The sequence below is a fragment of the Tamandua tetradactyla genome, chromosome 4, assembly GCF_023851605.1.
Source record: "Tamandua tetradactyla isolate mTamTet1 chromosome 4, mTamTet1.pri, whole genome shotgun sequence".
NCBI lineage: Eukaryota > Metazoa > Chordata > Mammalia > Pilosa > Myrmecophagidae > Tamandua > Tamandua tetradactyla.
This window is the reverse complement of record NC_135330.1, coordinates 186581306-186606933: the sequence shown is the minus strand read 5'-3', so window position 1 is coordinate 186606933 and position 25628 is coordinate 186581306. Positions and strand designations below refer to the sequence as shown.

Sequence of the window (25628 nt, the reverse complement as noted above, 5' to 3'; positions counted from 1 at the left end):
TACTCTGATCTCACTTGACACATCTTAGAAACAAGACCTGAAAGTATCAGATTGTTTCCAAATAACTTAAACTGTGTCCAGTACAAAACTCAAAACTATTTATTTATAATCAAAATTTTCAGTATATAGCATTTGATAAAAAATTACCAGATATGCAAAGAAGCAAGAAAGTAAATAAAAAATGAGGAAACTAACCAATTTTAGCCGACCCAGGACTGACACAGATGTTAAAGGCAGGTATAATAAAACAGTTTTGCCTATATTCTGTCCAAAAAGCTAGAGGAAAGATTGTACCTGTTAAATAGAAATATAAAAGACATGAAAAATACCCAAATCAAACTTCTAGAAATAAAACCACAATGTCTGAGATGAAAAATGTACTGGATGGGATTAACAACAGATTAGATATTGAAGCATAAAATAATTATTATCCTTGAAAACAAATAGAAACTATCACAATGAAATAGAGAAAATAGACTTAAAATATCAGAGTGCTGTGGGTCAATTTAAGCTACCCAATATATGTATAATGGAGTCACTGAAAATTAAGGGCAGCAGAAAATATTTGAGAAATAATAGCCAAAAATATTCCAAATTTGATGAAAATTATATCTAAGAAGCTCAAGAAAGTCCAAACATATAAATTATGAAGATACTACACAAATGCCCATTATAATCAAATGCTTAAAAAGTGTTAAAAAGAAAATCTTAAAAGCAGTCAGAGAAGAAAGACACAAAGGAATAAAAATAAAACTGACAGGGCGGGCCGCGGTGGCTCAGCGGGCAAGAGTGCTTGCCTGCCATGCCGGAGGACCCCGGTTCGATTCCCGGCCCCAGCCCATGTAACAAAAAACGGACAAACAAACAAAATATAATAAAAAATAAGAAAATGTTTCCCTTTCTTCCTCCCTTCCTTCCTTCCATCCTTCCTTCCTTCTCTGTCTTTCTTTCCTTCCTTTCCTTCCTCTCTCTTTAAAAAAAAAAAAAAAAAAAAACTGACAGCCAATCTGTCAGTTTTACATAGGACGGAATAATGATTGGCTGCAGGAAGGAATGAAGTCGTGTGGTATGCAACTAGGAGAAGGAACCTTGAGGACATTATGTTGAGTGAAATAAGCCAGAAAAAAATGGGCAAATAATTTCTGATCTCACTAATATAAACTATAATGAGCAAACTCTGAGAATTGAATTTGAGTGCATAGGTTATCAGGAGATAGAAAGTGGACAGAGATTGAGCAACTGATAATTAAGCAGTACAAAATGTTCAAATAAAACTGGTTGTAAAGGCTTCTAGATTATAAACTCTTAGAACAGTCACATCTGTTCCTAGGTTTTAATTGTTATTTTTAAATTCTGAGATGCAGTGCTCTTTGTGAATAACCTGATAGTTCCCTAGACTAACATTGGATATCTATCTGTAGGACACCTCAGATTCAGAGTTAGAGTTCTGCAGCTCTGAAAGTCAACATTACCCCATACAGCAGCTGTTAAAGTAGATGAAAAAGAGATCTGAATCAATTAGAGATATAAATGAAATGGACCTGGTTAGGACTGAGGTGAATCAGAGTACACGGTAAAGGATGATATTATCTTTTTAAATTTCAACTTCTGTGGGAGACCAAAAGAAGAGATGTTTATTTGGTCCAAAACTTAAATTTTCTGTGGTACACTATCTAATTAAACCTGCCTGGTCAGTTTATTTAAACAACTTTGTTACAAGAAATCTAGAATAGGGAATGAGATCTTATTATTCTGTACAAGTTAATATAACATTCCAGAATATTTTGAGCAGAAAATAAAAAGTACTTCTAAAGTCACCTTGAGGGACTGAGGAGGAAACGTGGAACTATTAAACTTCCCTACCTGTGGAATTACTGATATTCTCTCAGATATTATGGACTGTGCCTAGCTATCAATTTCTACTAAACCATCATTTCCCCCCCTCGGTTATTCCTCTTCCCTTTTCTCCTTGTCATCCTTTTTCTCTGTCATTGTTTCCTATAGGCCTTCTTTCTTGTAACATAAAAATGTTACAAAGATAACATATAAACAAATTTCCCTTTTAACCATATTTTTTTTTCCTTTTAACCATATCTTCATATATATAATTCAGTGTCTCTTCCCTCCCTCCCTCCCTCCTTCCTGGTAAGCTCAAACTACCACATATGTATATACCACATTTGCTTATCCATTCATTTGTTGATGGGCTCTTGGGTTGCTTCCATCTTTTAGCAGTAATATCACTGTGAACATCTTTGTGCAAATATATGTTTGAGTCCCTGCTTTCAATTCTTTTGGACATATACTTATAGAAGTGGAATTTCTGAGTCATATGGTAATTATGTATTTAACTTTCTGAGGAACTGCCAAATTTTCCACAATTTTACACCATTTACATTACCACCAACAATGAATTAGTGCTTATTTCTCTACATCCTCTCTAGCACTTGTCATTTTTTTAATAGTAGCCATTCTAGTAGTGTGAAATGACATCTCATTGTGGTTTTGATTTGCATTTCCCTAATGGCTAATGATGTTAGCCATCTTTTCATGTGCTTTTTGGCTATTTGTATATCCTCTCTGGAGAAATGTTTATTCAAGTTTTTTTCCCATTTTTTTCCGTTGGGTTGTTTGTCTTTTTGTTTTGAGTATAGGATTTCTTTATATATTCTGGATATTAAAGCTTTACCACATATGTGGTTTCCTCCCATTGTGTAAGTTATTTTACTTTCTTGATAAAGTCCTTTGAGTATCAAAAGTTTTTAATTTTAATGAGATTTATATATTTATTTATTGTTGTGCTTTGTTGTAGAGTCTGTGAAATCATTGTTTAATACAAGGTCATGAAGATACTTCCCTAAATTGTCTTCTAGGAGTTTGATAGTTCTGGTTCTTTTATTTAGGTCTTTGATTCATAGTGGGTCTATTTTTGTATAAGATGTGAGGTAAGGATCCTTCGTTTTTTTTGCACATGGAGATCTAGGTTTCCCAGCAGCATTTGTTAAAGACGCTATTCTTTCCACAGTGAGTGGTCTTTGCCTCATTGTCAAAAATCAGTTGACCAAAAATGTGAGAGTTGATTTCTGAGCTCTCAGTTTAATTCCATTGGTCTATATATCTGTCCTTGTTCCAGTACCTTGCTGTTTTGGCCACTGTAGCTTTATAAAATGTTTTAAAATTGGGAAGTGTGAGTCCTCCAAGTTCGTTCTCTTTTAAGATGGTTTTGGCTATTCAGGGTCCTTACTCTCTCAAATAAATTTGGAAAACATTTCTGCAAAGAAAGCTGTTGGAATATTTATTGGAATTGTTTTGAACTTATACATCACTTTATTTAGGTTGACATATTAACAATATATAGTCTTCCAATCCATGAGCATGGGTTCTTTCATTTACTTAGATCTTCTTTGATTTATTTTAGCAATGTTTTGTAGTTTTCCATGTATAAGTCCTTTACAACCCTGGTTACATTTATTCCTAGATATTTAATTCCTTTGGTTGTTATTGTAAATGAAATGTTTTTCTTGATTTCCATTTCAGATTGTTCATTACTAGTTTATGGAAACACTACAGATTTTGTTCGTTGATCTCTTATATTCTGCTTAGCTGAATTGATTTATTAACTCTGGTAGCTTTGTTGTAATTTTTTCAGAATTTTCTATAATAGGATCATATTTATAAATAAGGGAGTTTTACTTCTTTCTTTCCAATTCAGATGCCTTTTATTTCTTTTTCTTGCATAATTGCTCTGGCTAGAACTTGCAGTGCAGTGTTGAATAACTGTACTGATAGTGAGCATTCTTATCTTGTTCCTGATCTTAGAAAGCTTTCAGGAATCAACCTGAGTCTCCTGCATGGAAGGCAAGCATTTTACCAGTGAACCACCCGTGCACCCCCTTTATGCCCTTTTATCCTGTTTGTTATCAAGAAGTGGTACTGGATTTTATCAAATGCAATTTCCACACCAATTGAGATGATCATGTGGTTTTTCCTTTTGTTCTATTAATGTAGTGTATAACATTAATTCTTTTTTTTTTATTTTGAACCAGTCTTACATGCCTGGGATAAATCCCTTGTGATCATGGTCTATAATTCTTTAAATGTACTCTTAGATTCATTTTGTTAGTATTTTGGTGGGGATTTTTGTACCTATATTCAAACGAGATATGAGTCTGTAATTTTCTTTTCTTGTGGTATATGGGTTTGTTGTTAGGGTGATGGTAACGTCATACAATGAGTTTGAGAGTGATCCCTCCTCTTCAATTTTGGAAGAATTTTAGCAAGAATTGCATTAATTCTTCTTGTAATGTTTGATAAAATTCACCAGTGAAGCTGTTTGTTTCTGGGCTTTTCTTTTTTGGGAGGTTTTTGATTACTGATTCAATCTGTTTACTTGTAATTAGTCCATTGAGATCTATTTCTACTGAATCAGTGTGGTAGTTAGATTCAGTTGTCAACTTGACCAGGTGAATATACCTAGTTTTGTTGCTGTGGACATGAGCCAATGGTACGTGAACCTTATCTGTTGCTAATTACATCAGCAGTTGGCTAGGAGCGTGTCTGCTGCAGTGAGTGACGTTTGACTTAATTGGCTGGTGCTTAAATGAGAGAGCGCAACATAGCACAGCCTAAGCGGCTGGGCATTCCTGCTCTCAGCACTCACAGCTCAGCCCTGGCCTTTGGAGATGCAGAGAGGAGTCACCTCAGGGAAAGTTGTTGGAACCCAGGGGCCTGGAGAGAAGACCAGCAGAGACCTTCCTGTGCCTTCCATGTAAGAAAGAACCTCAGTGGAAAGTTAGCTGCCTTTCCTCTGAAGAACCAACAAAATAAATCCCCTTTTATTAAAAGCCAATCCGTCTCTAGTGTGTTGCATTCTGGCAGCTAGCAAACTAGAACAGTCAGTATAGGTTGTTTGTGTTTCTAGGAACTTGGCCACTTCATCTAGGTTGTCTAATTTGTTGAATTCAGTATTTTAAAAAGTCCTTTTATGATCCTTTCTCTTTCTTTAGGGTTGGTAGTAATGTGTCCCCTCTCATTTCTGATTTTAATTATTTGTGTCCTCTCTCTGTATTTTTGCAGTCTAGCTAAAGTTTGTCCAATTTTTGACAACTTTGGGTTTTGTTAATTTTCTCTGTTTTTTAAAAATTCTCTACTTCATTTATTTCTGCTCTAATCTTGTTATTTCCTTCCTTCTACTTACTTTGGGTTTTGTTTGCTGTCCTTTTTTAGTTTTTCCAAGTGTGTGGTTAGTCTTTTATTTGAGCTTTTTCTTCTTTTTTTAATGTGAGCAATAGGGATATAAATTTCCCTCTGAACATTACCTTTGCTGTTTCCCGTAAGTTTTGTATATTGTGTTCATTTTCATTCACTTCAAGATATTTCCCAATTTCCCTTGTGATTTCTTCTTTAACCCATTGTTTAACTTTCATGTATTCATCAACATACCAGTTCTCCCTTCATTATTGATTTTTAGCTTCATTCCATTATGGTCAGAGAAGATGCTTTGATTAATTTCGGTAAAGTTTATTGAGACTTGTTTTGAGATCTAACATGTGGTCTGTCCTGGAGAATGATCCATGTCCACTTGAGAAGAATGTGTATCTTGTTTTTGGTACAGTGTTTTACCCTTCTTTTTAATCAATCCTTCATAGACCCTGTCAGTAATATCCATGTGCCTTAATTTACTTGAATGGTGACATTCAAACACAGAAAGATCTCTGATCAGAGAATCTATTGTGAAATACGTCCATGTGGCCATTAGGGTACCAGAAGAGAGCAAAATGTCTTTAAATAGTCACTGTAAAATTTTCTGCTCTGCAAGGAATCACAAAAATATGATAATGCCATTTATAAAAACTGAATACATTTCAAGGAAATGTCTGCATTTGTTAAACTGTAGTTCACTAGAAGACCCCTATAGGTGCCTCTAGAAATTTAAAATATGTGTTTCCCTTATAAAATCACTACCACTTTGGATCCTTGTTCTGATAAATTGTTTTCACTGTTACTTGATGGGAAGAAAGAAGTACCACAACATTGTTACTCATTTGTTTTCAGGTTATTGACATTTTTTGAAATGAGTGACCCTGACGATGATGATACCCCCCAGCTTTCTTCCCACACTTTAGCAGCCCTCCAAGAATTTTATGCTGAGCAGAAGCAACACACAGACTCAGCTGGGGATGATAAATATAACATTGAAAAAATAGAAGAGAATTGGGTAAGTAATGGATTCCAGATCTCTCAGAAAGTATTGATGTGGTACCTATTCTGTACCTTGTCCAGTGTTCAGCTGTATCTCCTAATTCCACAGTCCTTATTACCTGTCATCCAGGAGCTCATAATCTGTTTGGGGAGTTAAAATAGAGAGCATTCCATAAACATGTTAAGATAGTATAAATGTAGATTTTCCCAGTTCTGAGTATCAGGCTGGATGGACATAAGATGAGAAGGCTTTCAGATAGGGAAACTGTATGTTACTATGTCCAACATAAATGTGTTGTTCACAGGGCACTCTGTTGATTTTTATGAAGCGCATCAGTCCTTGTGGAAAGGGAAAAAGATATTGCAGTAAATGGGGCTACTGAAATTAAATATGCAAAGAAAATTTGTTGAGAGGGAGTTTTTAAGACGATATTTATATTTTTTCGTGCGAATGTATTTTAATTGCATTTAAATAGTCTAAGTCAAAATAGGAATTAGAAGAGCGACAAAATGAATTAAAGGAAACTCCTAATATAGTCTGGACCCAGAAATTTATACTTTTGGAAGTAATTTGAAGTAGATAGTTGAGAAGCGCTGGTCAGGCTTAAATTTTCAGTCTGTGACTCTACCCCTCCTTGTAGTTCTGTTTCGCCTTCGCTTTGTCACTGGAAGCAAGCTTTTGTATGCTTATCTTTTTTCTTGCAGTCTTTCGTAGTTTGTGTCCAATTTGGCTCTCTGGTATGTAAGATTTTCCTATTTACCATCTATTTAAAACTGAGATTAAATGTTTTCTTTCCATTTATTAAATGTTCCACCTAGTTCTAAAGCCTTTCTTACTATTTTCCTTTTTTATGTATTTTATACTTCATTATTCTGAAGGTAGTCTGTCTTTTCCTTTTGCTTAATTCTGTTTTAATACTATGTACTGTTTTTTCTGATTCGAAGAGTAATCTGTGTGATAGAAAATATATAAAAGTATGAATAAAACAATAAAAATTAGTCTAATCCCACCATTTAGAATTAATTACTTTTATAATTTTGACAGTTTCTTTTGGTTTAATTTGTTTATAAATCGAGGAAATTTCTCAGGAAGCCCCCAAAAATGCTGACATAAAGTACAGAAAAGAAAACATTGGAAAACTAGAGGATCAATCCAGATATTCAACTGATAGTTCCAGAAAAATGAAAAGGAGAGGAAATCTTTGAAAAATTACACTAGAAAATTTCACAAAACTCAAGATCCTTACTAAGATACATGATTATGATGATAGTGAAAATTTGAAACATAGGTTGCAAAGAGATGGCCTTTAACTTTCCAGAGAAAAGCAGATCATTTACAAACTGTAAATGTAAAAGTTATCAAGAAGAACAGTGTGACTCATCGTTCCACATTCTTTCCACAGTCTCTATTGGCCTTTCAAAATAATTTTCAACATATCAGATAATCTAGGATTTTCATTTTTCCCCTTGAAGATCTCTACTCTGGAACCCACAATTCTCATAAGCAAATCTGGACCAATTGCTCTTTAGGCTAACAGCACAATTATTATACTGGAATATCATCATCATTCTGGGAATTCCCTCTCCCACTGCATATATTAGATCTCCAATTCCCTGGAACACATGCCTTTCTCTTCCTTGCTTTATTTCCTCATTTGCTGGAGCATATCCTCTAGCAGATCCTAAGAAATGGCTTGGAAATAAATTTTGTGAGACATCCTGTGTCTAAACAGTCATTTTTTTTTATCCTCACACTTAATTGAAAGCTTAGCTAAGTATAGAATTCTAAGCTGAAAATAATTTTCAAACTAAGTATTGAAAGTACAGTTCTGTATGTTTTTGAGTTTCAAAAACAGGTACAAAGAAAACCAAGCAAATGAAATAATCATACATTTATTAACTCTAGGGGAAAAAAAATCATCCTGGAGAGAATTGTAATCATGATATATAATACAGCTCAGCACTGAATACTGACAATTAATTTTAATGACAGCTAATTTACAACTATATTGGGAGGTTACAGGAAAGGAAAAGGATGTGTATGAAAGGGCTAATACCATAATAAATAGGTAATATATAAAATAGATTGTTCAAGAGAGCGATTTTTACACATAATATTTAGAAATATGATAATAAATGATCAAACAAGGAGCCAAAAATTGAAAATAGTTGTTTTTGAGGAGGGGACTCAGTGGTGGGAAGGCACGGGCCAGGAAACTGCTTTTCATTATAAGCCTAGCAATACTTTTGGCTTTTAAAGCAATGTTTATAGAACACATTGATGAAAGTAAGATTTTAGATCTTTATGGTATACCATGAGGAGAGCCTGCTCATCATTGTGTCGTGACAGTGTTGGAAGGTGGGAAGAAGGGTAGTTCAGTGGCCAACCAGGATTCTGCCACCTACGAAGCTCAGTAATGAAGTTATCCATCCCTCCCAAATCCACTGAAGTAGAAGCCCCTATCGGCTACATGTGCTAGCGGCTTTCCTCCATCTGTCCTCAGTGAGGATGGAGATATCAGAACTGGGCATTTTTCATGTAGCCAAGAATGGCTAGACATAGACAGATGATGATGGATAGATGATATAATGATAGATTTTTTTCATTTGTACAATTTGCCATTTTGAATGGCACTTACTCTAATTGGTTATATGTCGTTTTGAATGCAATCAAAATGAGATCTTCCAGATAGATATAATTGTCAAAAGCCATGTATGAAGTTTCTTAAATTTATTTAAAAAAGCTGGGCTATGATGTCTTACAAGGTTAGCTTACAAAATAGGATTTGAAGAGGTAAAAGATACGTATCTACTAAGTAAGAGTATTTTTTTTTAATTTAGTTAGAGCTTCTAATTCAAAATGGTGAATCGCTCACATAATTATCAGTTTTCCTTACCACGGAAAGAATAGTAAAGACATAAAAAAAAAAAAAGAAAAAACATTAGAAAACAACAAAGGAACAAAAAATGCCATCCAGAAATTTTAAGGGATTTCTGGAAGAAAGAAATAATGGGTATTAGATAGTTTGTGGAACACCAGAAAAATTGCATCCTGACGATTGCTACGGCAAAGGTAAGAGCCTTCCCCCACAGGAGCACCAGAGAAATTCCAGTTTCCAATCCCCGAGCCTGTAAACAGAAATAGTGAAGTAACCGATGAGCCAGATTTCTAGATAAAGGGTAGCTTGCTAAAATAATTGATCCAGTTGGTCTCTTCACACAGAAACCTGACCCTTTTCATCATGTACATTAATCATATGTAACATCTGAGGTATTAGCTCTAGGATGAATCCCCGAGGACTTCTCACTAAACAAGCTAGAGTATCTGCTTGAGAATATTTGAATTTGGGTATTAAAGCCAGAAAGAGACATAGAATAGAATCTAATATATTTCCAGAGCTCCATCGTAGATAAAGAGAGAGGAAAAAAGGCAGCTCTGTTGAGAAAGGAGGTATACTAAAGCCCTCATATTCAGAGTAAATCCTCCTCATTTCAGCAGTTTTTAGAATTATCAGCTTTATTGAGATTTAATTCATATACTATACAGCTCACCCTTTTAAGGTGTACAATTCAATGGTTTTCAGTATATTCATAGCTATGTGCAACCATCACCACAGTCATTTTTTTTAATATTTTCATTGCCTTAGAATAAAACCCCAAACCCTTCAGCTTGTTGCTTCCCAACCTCCATATTCTCCCAGACCTAGAGACACCACTTTATGTCTTTATAGATTTTCCTATCTAGCTAGACATTTCATATAAATGGGAGCATAATGTATGTAATCTTTTGTGTTTGACTTCGACTTTGCGTTTTCAAGGTTCATCCTTATCATAGAATACATCAGTACTTCATTCATTTTTATGGTCAAATAAGATTCCATTGTATGACTATACTGCATTCATTTTTTAAAAAATTTTTTTATTAATTAAAAAAAAATACAGAAAGAAACACAAACATTCCCAATATGTGATCATTCCATTCTACATATATAATCAGTAATTCACAATATCATCACATAGCTGCAGATTCATCATCCTGATCATTTCTTAGAATATTTGCATCAATTCAGAAAAAGAAACAAAAAGACAACAGAAAAATAAAACAAAAACAGAAAAAAAACCGTACACACCATACCCCTTACTCCTCCCTTTCATTGATCACTAGCATTTCAAACTAAATTTAATTTAACATTTGTTCCCCCATCATCTATCCCTATGCCACATGTTCTGCTCATCTGTTGACAAGGTAGATAAAAGGAGCATCAGACACAAGGTTTTCACAATCACACAGTCACACTGTGAAAGCTACACCATTATACAATCATCATCAAGAAACATGGCTACTGGAACACAGCTCTACATTTTCAGGCAGTTCCCTCCAGCCACTCCATTACATCTTGGATAACAAGGTGATATCTACTTAATGCGTAAGAAAAACCTCCAGGATAACCTCTCAACTCTGTTTGAAATCTCTCAGCCATTTACACTTTGTCTTATTTCACTCTTCCCCCTTTCTGTCGAGAGGATTTTCTCAATCCCTTGATGCTGGGTCTCAGCTCATTCAGGAGTTTTTCTCAATCCCTTGATGCTGAGTCTGAGTTCATTCTCGGATTTCTGTTCCACGTTGCCAAGAAGGTCCACACCCCTGGGAGTCATGTCCCATGTAAAGAGGGGGAGGGTGGTGAGTTTGCTTGTTGTGTTGGGTGGAGAGAGAGGCCACATCTGAGCAACAAAAGAGGTTCTCTTGGGGGTGACTCTTAGGCCTAATTTTAAGTAGACTTGACCTATCCTTTGTGGGGTTAAGTTTCATATGAACGAACCTCAAGATTGGGGGCTCAGCCTATAGCTCTGGTTGTCCACACTGCTTGTGAGAATATCAAGAATTCAACTTGGGAAGGTTGAATTTTCCCCCATTTTTACCATTCCCCAAAGGGGACTTTGCAAATACTTTTCCTCTCACTGATCAAATCACTCTGGGATTCATTGGGGCATCACTCTGGACAAACCAAGAAAATCTCATGTCTTACCCAAGGTTCCATGTACTTATGTTGTTCAACCAAGCTATCTACATAAGTTACATTAGGAAACGCACTAGTCAAAATATAAATTTTGTACCAAATAAACATTTTTTGCTTTAGTCTCACACAGAAGTTGAAATTTTAAAATATTAATTACTATCTATGTTCAGCACCCTGCAGTAATGACATTCCTTTGTTCTTCCTCATGCAAAAACATTTTTTAAATTTGTACGTTTAGTCACTGTCATTATACACTCTAGGCAATCCCAGATTATACCATCTCAGTCTTTGTTGTCTTTCTTTCTGATTTCATTTCTGCCCCCAGCCCTCCTCCCTCTATCATTCTCACATTCAGTTTCATTCAGTGTTTTAACATAATTGTATTAGAGTTAGGTAGCATTGTGCTGTCCATTTCTGAGTTTTTACATTCAGTCCTGTTTCACAATCTGTATCCCTTCAGCGCCAATTACCCAATATCTTACCCTATTTCTATCTCCTGATGGTCTCTGTTACCAATGAAATTCTCCAAGTTTATTCACTAATGTCAATTCATATCAGTGAGACCATACAGTATTTGTCCTTTTGTTTCTGGCTAATCTCACTCAGCATAATGTCCTTAAGGTCCATCCATGTTGTTACATACTTCATGACTGTATTATGTCTTACAGCTGCATAATATTCCATCGTATGTATATACCACAGTTTGTTTAGCGACCGTTGATGGACATTTTGGCTGTTTCCATCTCGTGTTATTTATAAATAATGCTGCTATAAACATTGGTGTGCAAATGTCCGTTTGTGTCCTTGCCCTCATATCCTTTGAGTAGAGACAGCATGTAGATGGGTCCCGTTCCCTAATCCATTTTGCCAGTCCATGTCCCCCAATTGGGAAGCTTAATCCATCAACATCAGTGTTCTTACCACCCGGGCTTTTTCCCTTTCGGCTTTTATATGTCCTTCTAATTTTCCTTCCTTTTACCTTTACTCATAGTCTTCCTTTCTCCACTCTTCTCCACACCTCTCTCTTCTGCCTTCGTATCTGTCTCTAGTGCTCCCTTTAGTATTTCTTGCAGAGCTGGTCTCTTGGTCACGAATTCTCTCAGTGATTTTTTGTCTGAAAATGTTTTAATTTCTCCCTCATTTTTGAAGGACAATTTTGTTGGATATAGAATTCTTGGTTGGTAGTTTTTCTCTTTTAATAATTTAAATATATCAAACCAGTCTTCTTGCCTCCATGGTTTCTGCTGAGAAATCTATACATAGTCTTATTGGGCTTCCCTTGTATGTGATTGATTGCTTTTCTCTTGCTGCTTTCAAGATTCTCTCTTTCTCTTTGACCTCTGACATTCTGATTAGTAACATCTATTTGGATCTATTCTCTTTGGGGTACGCTGCACTTCTTGGATCTGAAATTTTTAGTCCTTCATAAGAGTTGGGAAATTTTCAGTGATAATTCCCTCCATTAGTTTTTCTCCTACTTTTCCCTTCTCTTCTCCTTCTGGGACACCCACAACCCGTATATTCATGTGCTACATATTGTCCTTCAATTCCCTGAGTCCCTGCTCATATTTTTCCATTTTTTTCCCTATATTTTCTTTTTCTTGCCGGTTTTCAGATGTTCCATCTTCCAGTTCAGAAATCCTATGTTCTATCTCTCGAAATCTACCATTGTATGTTTCCATTGTTTTTTTCGTCTCTTCTACTGGGCTTTTCATTCCCATAAGTTCCGTGATTTGTTTTTTCAGACTTTTGATTTCTTCTTTTTGTTCATTCCTTGCCTTCTTTATATTCTCCCTCAATTCATTGATTTGGTTTTTGATGAGGTTTTCCGTGTCTGTTCGTATATTCTGAATTAATGTTTCAGCTCCTGTATCTCATTTGAATTGTTGGTTTGTTCCTTTGACTGGGCCATATCTTCAATTTTCCTAGTGTGATTTGTTATTTTTTGCTGGTGTCTAGGCATTTAATTACCTTAATTAGCTTATTCTGGAGATTGCTTTCACTTCTCTTACCTAGGGTTTTCTTGCTAGATGAATTTGTTGTCTATCTGTTCTTTGACCTTCAGTTCAGCTTTTTCTGGACCTCTAGCTTAGGTTTTGTTTAACAGAGGATAATTTTTCAGTTCTTGTTTTCTTGTTTCTTGCCCTGGTTGTATGGTGCCTTTCCCCCACCCCCACCCACCCTGAGGAGGGTCTACATAGGTATTATAGACCCCAGCTGGATTTTCCAAGACCAAACTGGCCTCCTATGAGGAGGAAAGAGTCACCTGCATTGGTTTTCCCCAAGGGTGAGACCCAGCAAGTTGAAAGTCTTTCCTGTGAAGTCTCTGGACTCTGTTTTTCTTCTCCTGCCCAGTATGTGGTGCTTGTCTGCCTGCAGGTCCCACCAGCAAAAGATGATGCGGTACCTTTTGCTTTGGCTGGGGGCATTGTGGAGACCGAGGAGAGGTTGTAGCCTGGTTTTAATGGCTTCAAATTACCAAGCCCTGGTGTCTGAATTCCTTGAGAGAGAAATTCCACCTGAGTTGGACTTCACCCTTCCCCTGGGGAAGGCACAGGTTCCAGACAAGCCCTCAAAACGAGTTTGTTTCTGCCTATGCCTGGGGCAGTTGCAACCTTAGGAGCCCTGCCGCTGTATTAAAGGCAGTCAAGCCTTTGTAGAAACACAGCCACAAAAACCTCTGTGTCCTTCTCTTTTTTTCCTTTTTCCGTCAGCCCTGCCTCCTTGGCGCCGGGACAGAAATGAGCAACCTCTGCTTTGACCAAGTTCGCCTGAGCTGGAGGCCTATTTTTAGTAGTCAGAATTTGTTAATTAATTCCACAATTGGTATTTGGTTGGGCCCAGCCCCTGCTGCTGGTAAAGTTTCTTTCCTTTCCCCTCTAGGAAGCAGCCGTGGGGGAGGGGCACCGGCCGCCACAGCTTGGGGAACTCATGGTTCTGGGGGGCCTTACAGCTGGTCCAGCTGGTCCAGATTGGGGTACGCTGTGTGTCCAGTCACTGATGTGTCCCCAGGAGCTGTTCTGTGTTGTTTCTGGTTATTTACTAGTTGTTCTGGAGGATGAACTAAAACACGCACATTGCTAAGCCTCCATATTCGCCCGGAACCTCCTCCTATACTGTATTCTTTTTATTCATTCTTCTGTTGATGAACATATTGGTTGCTTCCACTGGACACATTTTAAAAGCAGAGAACCCCAGCTTTCATGACTGCTCCACTTCAGCACATGCATCTGCTTACTCAGAGTCTGCAGCCAGCCCTGCCATTGGGAGAGACCTCGTGAAAAAAGGGCCTATCCAAGTACAGAGGAAAAGCAGGCTGCCTTTTCCAATAAAACCATCCTTAATTTGCAAATATGAATAGATAACTAAGAATTTAAGGAAAATCATCAATCAGCATGAAATGGAAAGACCGAGATAAAAAATGAACTTTACCCTTGAGAGAAAAGCAAGTAATTTGGAAACATTCCTAAGGCAGAGACAAGAGGCAATGGGGAAGAGGTATATCTGGGTTCAGCTGATTGTGTTGTGGTGGGATCCTTTAACATGCATGTCTACCTCTTTCTTTCCTGCTTATTGGTAGTTGAATCTAGACCTTAATCAGATTCAGGTTGAGTTTTTTTGGCAAGAGTAATACATTGCAGAGATTTGTTTTTCCATCAAGAGAAACATCTTGACTGACATATCCTTTTACAATGTTAGGAGCCAGTGATACTCAATGCCTTGGTTCCATTAATCCATTAGGGGTCATATTGATTTAAAATATTAAAAAGAAAAAAATTAGTTTAAAAAAAGAACTTACACTCACCCCACACACATGCATGCACAAGCAGGTATGGTAGGTATAAATTAAAAGAACAAAGACTATACTAACTCTAAAATAATTTCAACCGTTCTTTGTCAATAGCAACTGAGCCAGTTTTGGTACAGTCAGGAAACTGCGTCACGGCTTGCAGAGGAAGCAATTGCAGCTGCTGGAGAAGGGGGCAGGTGAGCTGCAGAATTTTTGTTTGTCTTCTAATCTAAAGGAATATTTTAAATACCCTTCCTAAATGAGAGATAGTTCATAAGACGTCTGCACCATAATTTGAAAAAATTGTAGCTCATGATTTGCCTCATGAAGAATTCAGAACTGCTTCCATTCACGCATTCAGGGACACACTCAGAAATTCAAGGATGCACTCAGAAATTCACTTATTGTAAGATTACTTACCTGTTTCTTTAACATTTTCTAACCTGTTCCTTAGCTTTATATCTCTTGTGGGTTTTTTTTAAAATATTTGTCCTTTTTGAAGTTTTGAGAATATAGAATTTTCTTTTTTGTTAATTTGGTTTGTATTTTTAGCAAAAGTTTGCATGCAGATAGAGTCCACTGGTTCTTGTTCTAGTTTGCTAGCTGCTGGAATGTAATATACCAGAATTGGAGTGGCTTTTTAAAAGGGGAGTTTAATAAGTTACAAATTTCTTCTCTAAATCAATTGTTTTTGAGGCATAGTTCTTGGAACATCCCTTTCTTTGCTTTTCATCCCTGTAACTCTCTCCTCTTGATTTAATGGCAGACTGTTAGAACTATACCCTAAAGCTCTTAGTATCCTAAGTTCTTTTATACAATTAAAAAGATTTACCAGATGATTCACTCTGATTCTTGCCCCAAGGAAATGTATTTGGTTGAAAGTTTTTACTGGACATTTTCCCCATTTATTCCTCAAAGGCTTTTTCAATTTTTTTACTTTTAGAAGATAGAAATTGCTGGGGTTTTTTTTTCATACACCTTTCTGGGTTCTGAATTTCTGGGTTCTCTTCAATCCCTTTCATTTTTGTTTGCAAATCTAGCAACTCTTTCCTAAACTCATTTCTTTCTTGCATTATCCTGCCAATTGTACACAATCATATCCAACACACACAACTAACATTCTGTTTTCCAGTCTCTTCCTCTACAGATATAGGATTTGACTCTCAAATTACCACAGGCAATAGTTTCACCAAATGTCTCGCCATTGTATAACACAGATCATCATTTATTCAGCCTGCAATCTCAGTAACATCATAGCCTGTCACCTGATCACTATCTGCCATATATTTCAGCCATTTGGTATGGTAGTGCTTCACTTCTAAGCACCAATTTCTGTACATCAAGTATATTATATTAATGCAGGATATTTTCATTAGATTAACTTCTTTGAAATTATGAAAAACATCTTGAAAGTTGGATTTATAAAGCTAAAAATGTAGTTGACACCGGCAATATCCCTAACAATTTCATATCATTACATTTTCAGTAACATGCTCTCTTTCCATAACTAGATTTTTTTTTTTTTGTATGCTGTATGGCCAGGGTCACATTTCATTCTTGTTCCGTGTGAGTATCCCTTTATTGCAGCACCATTTGTTGAATTTTTGTTTGTTTCGTTGGTTTTTTTGTTTGATTGTTTTTTGGGGGGGGGGAGTGCATGTACTGGGAATCAAACCTGGGTCTTCCACATGGCAGGCAAGAATTCTACCACTGAACTACCCTTACACCCCCCAATAATTAGATTTTTAAATTAGTTACATTCATAATGTTAAGCCGTCATCACCACCATCCATTAGCAGGACTCCAAACACAAATTCGGTGTCTATTAAATAATAACTCCCCACCATAATTCCATGTTAAGCTGAACTAAGATAGAGACTGTGCCTACCTGTTAATTGTAGCACCAACAAACATGTAATAAAACTTCAACTCCAAACGTGATAGGGCATTAAAAAACCTTGCTGAATTTGGTGTTTGAGCAATTGTAGTATTTAACCACATATGAAGCTCTGTGTAACCCAATCCTAAGAGTCTTCTAGGTCTCTTTCCAAAGACTGTTGGAGTTGTGTGTAGAATGTCCTAGAGGTCAGTGAATGAAAGCTCCACTTGCATTATTGAATTTTCAAACTGGCAGCAGCTTGAGTCATGGGAGGCATGGGGTCATTCAGGGAAGGGTTTCCACATAGCCAATCAGGTATTCATTATATTTTCATTATGTGTCCCCACTATTGCTACATTGTTCATAATAGAAGAGGTGCTCAAGAAATGTTGGATGAAATAATGATCTGGGTCTGTTGATTCAATTAAAATTTATGATGGCCACTTACTAGTTTGTCACCTTGATAGTTTAGTTATTTTTTTCTCTGAGGAGGGAAAATTATGTGACCATTGATTGTAAAGGTCAGTGTTGCTTTCTTCTTAGATAAAGAAAGATTCTCTCCTACAATCCAGTAAATTCCCTTATATGGAATCAGGTACTTTTAATTCAAAGTGAATTTACCTGTTTCTTCTTTCAAGAGGGCTAATGTATCCTTCTTTGTATTGAAGTATGGTTCCACTCAAGAAAGGGGGCTACTCAACCCACTCAATTTAATGTGCAGTTAAGGGTCTATTGCATATTTTGAATGATACAAGCAAACCTGAAAACATCCTTGATTTCATGGAGCCAGTTTACTGTGTACATGGAAGAACATATTTGATGAAGCTTCAAAAATTTTCTAAGATGAAGTGTAAAAAAATAGGGCTTCAGTGGCTGAGAGATTTCAAATAGAGTGGAGAGGTCATTCTGGAGGTTATACTTATGCAAGCTGTAGCCAGATATTGTAAACTGCCATGGTATGCCAAGCCTCAACCAACAGTATTCCTGTAAACCCTGAAGAAAACCCAGGGCTCTATCTAAGACTCTATAAAAGTTTTATTTATTAAGTTTTTTTTCAGAAACTTAAAACCTCCAGATTGTTCCTATGCCAGAGAAGCCCTGAAAATTAGAGGTACCAGTCTCTCCCAGAACAATAACCAGTTACATTCCTCTACCCCATAATGTCGATATCCTGTTTCAAGGAGAAGAAGTTAGAATGGTCATTGCCCAAATATCTCTGAAGATTGAGAGAATGATCAAATGAGAGGGAGGAATTATAACAGGGAAGTTAGAATCTAACAAAGGATTATGACTACTGACTCATTATGTAGATCTTTTTAGTTTCTGGTGTATTGAAACAGCCAAAAGGAAATACCTGAAATTGTGGAACTTATAACCCATACCATACTTTGAAATTTGCTCTGTAACTACTTGAAATTTATCACTTTTCTGTATATATGTTATATTTCAGAATAGAAATTAAAAAAAAATAACTTACAAGTTTACAGTTCTAAGGCCATGAAAATGTCCCAGTTAAAGCAAGCCTATAGACATGTCCAAATTAAGGCACAAAGAAGAGGTTACCTTCACTCAAGAAAGGCCAATGAAGTTCATGGTTTCTCTCTCAATTGAAAAGGCACATGGCAAACATGGCTACTTCTGCTAGCTTTGTCTCCAGGCTTCTTGTTTCATGAAGCTCCCCCAGGGACATTTTCCTTCTTCATCTCCAGAGACCTCTGGCTGCATGGACTCTCATGGTTCTTATCACCCTGTCATGGCTCTGCTCTCTTGGAATCTCAAGCCTTTTCCAAAATGCTGCTTTTTTAAAAGGATTCCAGTAAACTAATCAAGGCTCACTTGGAATAGATGGAGTCACTTCTCCCTCTAATCCAAGGCTTATACCCACAATTGGGCAAGCTACATATCTGTGGAGATAATCTAATCAAGAGATTCCAGATTTTCTCTGTATCCCCACATTTTCATATGGCTTTGTGTTGAGCTTTCATCTTTTGTACAGAGCATTTAGGGAGCACTTTCATCTCACAACTCATACTCTCTGGTTTAGAAAAGTTATCTTAAATTATTTCTTTCATTTCCTCTGCAATGTTTTCTCTGTAACTCTTATTATTTAAATTTTAGACCTAGTCTTCTAATTTTCTTTCTCTTCTTTTTTACCCTACTTTTTAGGAGAATTCCTCTTAATTTTTCCTCTCCCTACATGGCCTGTTTATTCCAATGTACTATCACTTATAACTTCCCAAGTTGGAAGCTTTGACACATGAGTACACCTTGCCTATTTTGATCTGTACTGTTGGGGATTCTGATGAGCTATTTCCTGGGGAATCCCCACTGTTAGTATCTGTAGATCTTTTTTCTGAGGATTCTGTTCCTTTCTGCCTGGAGTTCTGTTACCTGTCAAAGGCCATGATTCATTTGCCCTTCGCACTCAATAACAAATTCCTGAGATACCAGGTTTTCAAAAAGAGAAAGAGTTTATTACTAGGTGCGTAGTAGTAGAGCAGATAGCCTAGCACCCAAAATCTGTCTCCCTGAACTGCAGTAATTTGGATCGTTTTACTAGAGAAAAGATGGGCAGGGTTTAGGATAATAAGCACAGTGGCCCCAGATGATGTAATTGGAGGTGATTGATTATTGAGCATGCACGGAGGATTACATGCTTAGTCACAGAATTTTTAAAAGAAAATGGCAGAATGAGGTATAGGTGACTTGTAGGTTAAAGTCTAAGCTACTGTGCATGTCAGGCAACCCTACTTTGGTTAGATCCAGTCTCAATTTTCAAGATAACTGTAGATGTGGGGTGGGTTGGTTGTGGGCTGTCCCAAGACCCTTCATTAATAAACATTAGGGGCTGTCTTTAGCGACTACAAAGACTCTAAAGTTGAAAAACTGGATAACTGGGTACAAATGAAGGTTAGTCACAAGGTTTTTACAATCACAGTGGGCAGAGGGTAAGGGCTATACAATCATTATCAGAGATCAGGGCAGCTGGATTACAATTTAGAGACTTCAGGAATTTCTCTCTTCTACTTCAGTATACCAGAAAGCAAAAAGGAATATCTACATATTGATTCAGTAATCAAAATCATCCCTTAAATTCTGATTTCTCGGTCACAGTTCTGCATCTAGTTTACACCGTCCTGGGAGGCACATCACTAAAAGAGGACTGGTGGTCTCAGCATCCAGTGGGTTAAACTTAATCACCATAAGTTCCACATGGTACATCATTGCCAGCTGTGCCGCACTTTGGATACTCTCCAATTTGGAGAGTAATTCTCCAGTTTGGGATGGTAGCCCCTGGAGATTTGGAATAGGGTAGAGAATCCTGGGTGGGAAAGGACAACTGAGAATGACATGAGGTTTTCCTGCCGTTTTTAAGTTTCCTTTATTTTGATTCAGCATTTGCCCTATGACTGCAGCATTTTAACTGTGTTCCGTAATTCTAAGAAAGGCAGTGTTCCCAGTTTTTCCTTGTTCAAAAATTCTGTGGGGAATAGGCCCAGAGTGTCTCATTTGGTGATGTCACCTGTTTTCTTTGTGACAGTGTTTTTACATTTGCTTTTTTTTTTTTTTCCATTAATAAGACAGACTTGGAGACAGATTTTTTACTTTTTTCTGAAAAGCGACTTCGGTATTTTCAGGAGCTAAGTACTAATTTTAAAGATGACTAATAATAGGTAGCGTTTATTGAGTACTTCAGTGTACCATGTAATAAGTGCTTTACAAATGTTATTTCCTTTCATCCTGAAATTTTTGTGAAGTGACTTCTATTGTACTCTCCATTTCAAAGATAAAGACACTGAGGCCAAAGAGATTGAATAACTTACCAAAGATCACTCAGCTGATAAGTGACAGAACTGGGATTTTAACCCAGACCCCCTGATGCTGTTGCTACATAACTATATAGTTGTCACTGGATTTACAGTTTTCTCTGCTCCCTTTCTTTACTCAGACTGCTTTCCTTCTGCCTGAAGTTCTGCTGTTAACAAGCTCCCAGCTTTTATTTGTTTGAAAATATCTTTATTTCATCCTCTTTCTTGGAAGATATTTTCAACAGGCATGTAATTTTTGATTGCTGGTTGCTATCTGTTAGCACACTGAAGCTATTATTCCACTGTCTTCTCCCTCTCCACTTCCCTGCTACACTCCACAGTTCTGGCGACAAGAGTAACTAGGGGATGGCTGGTGGCAGGAGGAGCTTCAGGGAAAGCCATAGCCCTGCCATCCACAGCTGAAACATGTGTCTGCCCACAGAAACGTTGCTCTGTGAAGTCATCAGCTTTGTTAGACATTCCCATGGATTAAAGCTGGGGAGCCCAGCCTGGCATGGGTACCCTCATCTAAGATGTGTAACATTATCTCTATGAAGAAATGCATCTCACATTTTTAAAGCTGAGTTTGATTTTTTAATTAAATACTTTTCTTGAATGACAATATATGTACATGATAAAAATTCAAAGGTTACAAAGAGAATTGAGAAAAAAATTAGTCTGTCTTTCACCGTGCCTTCCCATGAGGTATCTTCCAAAGAGAGCATATGTATATATAAGCATATATATTGTTTTTTCAGTTTCACCTTTCTTTAAAAAAAATGTGTGTGGTAACATAATATAATAACATAAAGTTTGACACTGTACCCATTTTTTCAGTGTACAATTTAATGGCATGTTACATTTACAATGTTGCTTTACCACCATCCATTACCAAAACTTTTTCATCACCTCAAATAGAAACTTAATGCACCCATTAAACAGTGAATCTCCATTTCCCCCCTCTACCTGCCAGCCCATGGTAACCTCTGATCCACTTTCTGTCTCTATGAATTTGCTTATTCTAGGTGTTTCAAATAATTGAAATCATGTAATAGTCTCCTTTTTTGTCTGTCTGTAAGAATTTATTTTTATACACATGAAAGCATATTAGATAGTTTGTTCCTTATCTTTTCACTTAACAATATATCTTGGATATCATTCCATATTAACATACAGATGGCTGCTTCCTTCAGTCTTTTTAAAATGGCTATATAGTTTTCCATTTTAATAGATGTACCACACGTAACTCTATAATTCAGTATTTAGGTTGCTTCTGACTTTTAGTCGCTAATTTTTAAAGTCAGCTTTTGGAACACTACCCATTCATAAACTTGGAAATGCCTGTAATGAAGTAGATTCTTTAATTTACTTATGTAACAAAGAAGCAGAAATTCAAAGTGGCTGGTCTGTAATGGGGTACCTGTAAATAAAGACCTACTTTTAGTGTATCTTTTCAGAAACATGGAATTATTTACAGACTTACTTGGGGGGTTTTCTTTCAAAATCATGAATATTACAAAGTGAATTCAAAATATTTAGTTTGGGACTACAGATATTTGAAGTAAATACTTAAGGGCCAATATGAAAATAATAGGTACATTTGGGCTTATGGCTATCTACGTCAAACTTTTGTCAAATGTGTTCCTGATGTTTTACGTTACTTACTATAAAAAGTGCATTTACACTTTCCTGCCTCAAAATTATGAGTTATAAATTTTTAAATAGCAAATTATTTTAAAACAAGGCAGTATAAAGATTTTTCTCAAAATAACTGCTATTTCATTAGCTTCCACTATTTTTTCCATTTCAGGAAAGGAAAGCATTAATCTGAACACAAGGATCCATATTTTATCCTGAAGTCATTGTTATTTAACATCACCAGTTATCCAGAAAAGTCTGTCACAAATGTGTCCATTTTGCATTCTAGAATAGCATGTGTGAGCGCCCCCAGTGTCTACCAGAAACTGAGACAGTCACATCAAGAAGACTTTTCCGCATACGTCTTTGAGTATGACAAAAGATTTGCCATCTATGGAGAGGAGTTCATCTTCTATGATTACAATAATCCATTAGATTTACCTGAAAAAATTGCTACACATAGTTTTGACATTGTGATAGCAGATCCTCCATATCTTTCTGAGGAATGTCTCAGGAAAACATCAGAAACCATCAAATATCTGACTCAAGGCAAGATTCTGCTGTGCACAGGTAGGTGCCGATCTCCCATTCCATAAAAGCTGATGGTTTGTAAGAGATCTTAGAATGCAAATCCTGAATCCATCACTAACTGTGTGACTTGAAAGAAATTATTTAACCTCTCTATGCCTCATTTTCCTTATCTCTAAATTGAGACTAGTAATTCTACCAGCTTTACAAGATTGTTGAGAATTAAATGAAACAATACACCAAAAATGCTTAACATGGAATCTGGTACAGAACAAGTGCTTGGAAAATGTTAGCCATTATTTTTACGCATCATCAGTAGTAGAAATATTTGATCCAGTTTCTATGCTTGTTAAAGGAGAATTTAGGAATCTGTAGAGTTAAAGTGAATTGCCTAAGGTTATCTAATTAGAAATCAGATTAAGCTTATTAACTTGGAAGAAATTCAAACACCAGGTGAGGTAAAGGAAAATCAGCAGGGATGAGCCTGGTGGGCAGAAGTGTGAGAGGCAGCCTGGCTGTACAGAGCATGGGAGGGAGCATGGGTTTTCCTTCGCAGTTTTCAGTCCCAAGGTGTGTATGATACACTTTCTCTATGATCACTTTTACTCAGTGCTGATGTGGATTTCTGGGGGACAGTCAATGAGGACAGCCAGCAGGCTCCTGCAGTGGTCCAGGGAAAGAGGACCATGGTTGGACAAAGGGTGCAGCAGTAGGAAGGAGGGAAGTGATGGGATGGGTTCCAGATCCTTTCTGGAGAGTGTGGCATATTTCTCAGGGATTGGAGCCTAGTCATACTTAAAAATTGTCAATCATTTCTACCTTCTCTCCCTGTCTCTCATGTCTGTAGCCTAACTCACTGTTCTCCCTTCCCCCCCTCGTCAGTAACCTCCCATCTCAGTAGCTTATCTCAAAACTACAAGCCTTCTTGTTATTCTGTCCTTGCCTCTAGCTATCTTCTGCCGCCCTTGCCTAGCAACTACCTTTTAACTTGTGCAATTGGCTCTCCGAACCCCCTACCCTCTCCCCTACTCCTCCCCCTGTGTAACCGTATATAACCTGAGCTCCCCGGAGCCTCAGGGTCTTTAGAGCACTTGAGCCGCTTCGGTACCTAAGCTCTTACGATGTAACAATAAAAAAGCTTTGTGCTGATTAATTGGCCTTTGGCTCAAGTCCTTCAGTCCCCTAGCTGAGATGGCTAGGTTTCGCTTACCCAGGTTTGTTTCCCGCGAGCTCGCCCCCTAATTCACCCAGTGCTCCAGTCGCGCGACCCGGCTGAAGCTATCAGCGGCAGGAGAGAAAGTTGAAAGAGTTGGTTCTGGTCTGGATGTGGGGGTGAAGAAAGGGTAGAATAAAGAAATCTCCTACTTCCTGGACACATACCCATGGGACTAATGAAGCCATTTGCTACTACCAGGGACAGGCCTGAAGTAGAAACAAGGGTTCTCCCTTGGACAAGTCAAGCCTAAGGTGCTTTGAAGCATCTGAGTTGAATTTTTCCACTGGGCAGAGGCCCTGCAAGAGGGACAGTGGAGAGACTGGGTTGGAGAGAGGACTATGGATGTTGGCAGGAAGGTTATGGTATGTTCAGAGGAATCTGAAAGATTCAATATTGCTGAAAAGGCATTCTTTTTTAAAAATCAGGAGGCACAACCACATAGCATAGTCCAAGAAAATTTTGGTAAATGTCAATGAGGAAGTTACACAGTTTCAAAACGTATTCTCACGTTGAAATAATTAAAAGTGTGGAATCATAGGATCAGAATAAAAAATGAGTTCAGTAAATCATTTATAACTTTATTTGAAATTATTCCATGATAGCAGGGACATGAAAAGTAGTTCTTGATTCAAAGTTGAAAAACTCTAGTTTTTAGTAATTATTTTTGCTTTGTACTTGTGGAATATAAATCTATTTCTAAATTTCTAAGCATTTTAGCTCTGCAAAGGTAGAAAAAGTATTATAGTATAAAGTAGAAAATAGATATAACTAGGTAATTTGCAAAAATGTTAAGATGGTAAAAAGCACTATAGAGAACTGATCTCTACCCCCTTATTTGTTAGGTAGCAACAGTGTCTCAAGGATGTTAGTGTAGAATCCCCTCCATGCATATGATGGGCACTGATCTCACAACTGGCATTTCTCATCTTTGGATTCTTTTGATCTGTCCTCTTCAGGTGCCATCATGGAGGAAGAGGCAGTAAAACTCCTTGGAGTGAGGATGTGCAAGTTTATTCCCACACATACACGGAATTTAGCAAATGAGTTTCGCTGTTATGTGAATTATGATTCTGGGCTAGACCATTAAAATTCACTATAGATAGTGATATACAATGATGGACACTGTGGAACAGTTCCCTCCTTTTATTTTTATAGTAGATTAAAAAGTTCTAAATACCCATCCCCACCCCCACCCCTACCCCCACCATCCTATCCCTGGCCTAATTTTCAAAATAAAGAATACAGCATTGCATTGCTTCTTTATTGAGGTTACCTGTTGAACTCAGGGCTCTTTTGTGAACTTCAGTCCATGGAATTATAGTTGGAAGAACTTTAGGATTTAATCCATTCTCCTCACTTTACATGTATAAAAAACGGAAGTGCAAACAGCTTAGTGAAGCTAAGACCTCCTGAATTAGGCCAGGGCCATGCATTCTCTTGAAACGGCTTATTCTGATTGTGCTCTGGGGACTCCAGATGCTTTCCACCAGCTCTCGGGTGCATCAGAGGACTGACTGTGAGGGGCTCTGGTCCTGTTCAGGCTCCAGCC

General features: G+C 37.1%; 1 protein-coding gene across 2 annotated transcripts in view; it reads left to right on the top strand.

Moving 5' to 3' along the window:
* The window catches only part of EEF1AKMT1 (EEF1A lysine methyltransferase 1), a 33529-nt gene extending 8215 nt beyond the window's left edge, over window positions 1-25314 (top strand). Inside the window, exons 2-5 of one of the 2 annotated variants that reach the window (XM_077158814.1) lie at window positions 6055-6217; window positions 15124-15206; window positions 22625-22905; window positions 25036-25314. In XM_077158814.1, the coding sequence (XP_077014929.1) occupies window positions 6055-6217; window positions 15124-15206; window positions 22625-22905; window positions 25036-25166 (658 nt within the window). In that variant the 3' untranslated portion in view covers window positions 25167-25314. The remainder of the gene's footprint in view (window positions 1-6054; window positions 6218-15123; window positions 15207-22624; window positions 22906-25035) is intronic. The other variant, XM_077158815.1, reaches the window with a different exon arrangement.
* The last annotated feature ends 314 nt before the right edge of the window (window positions 25315-25628 follow it).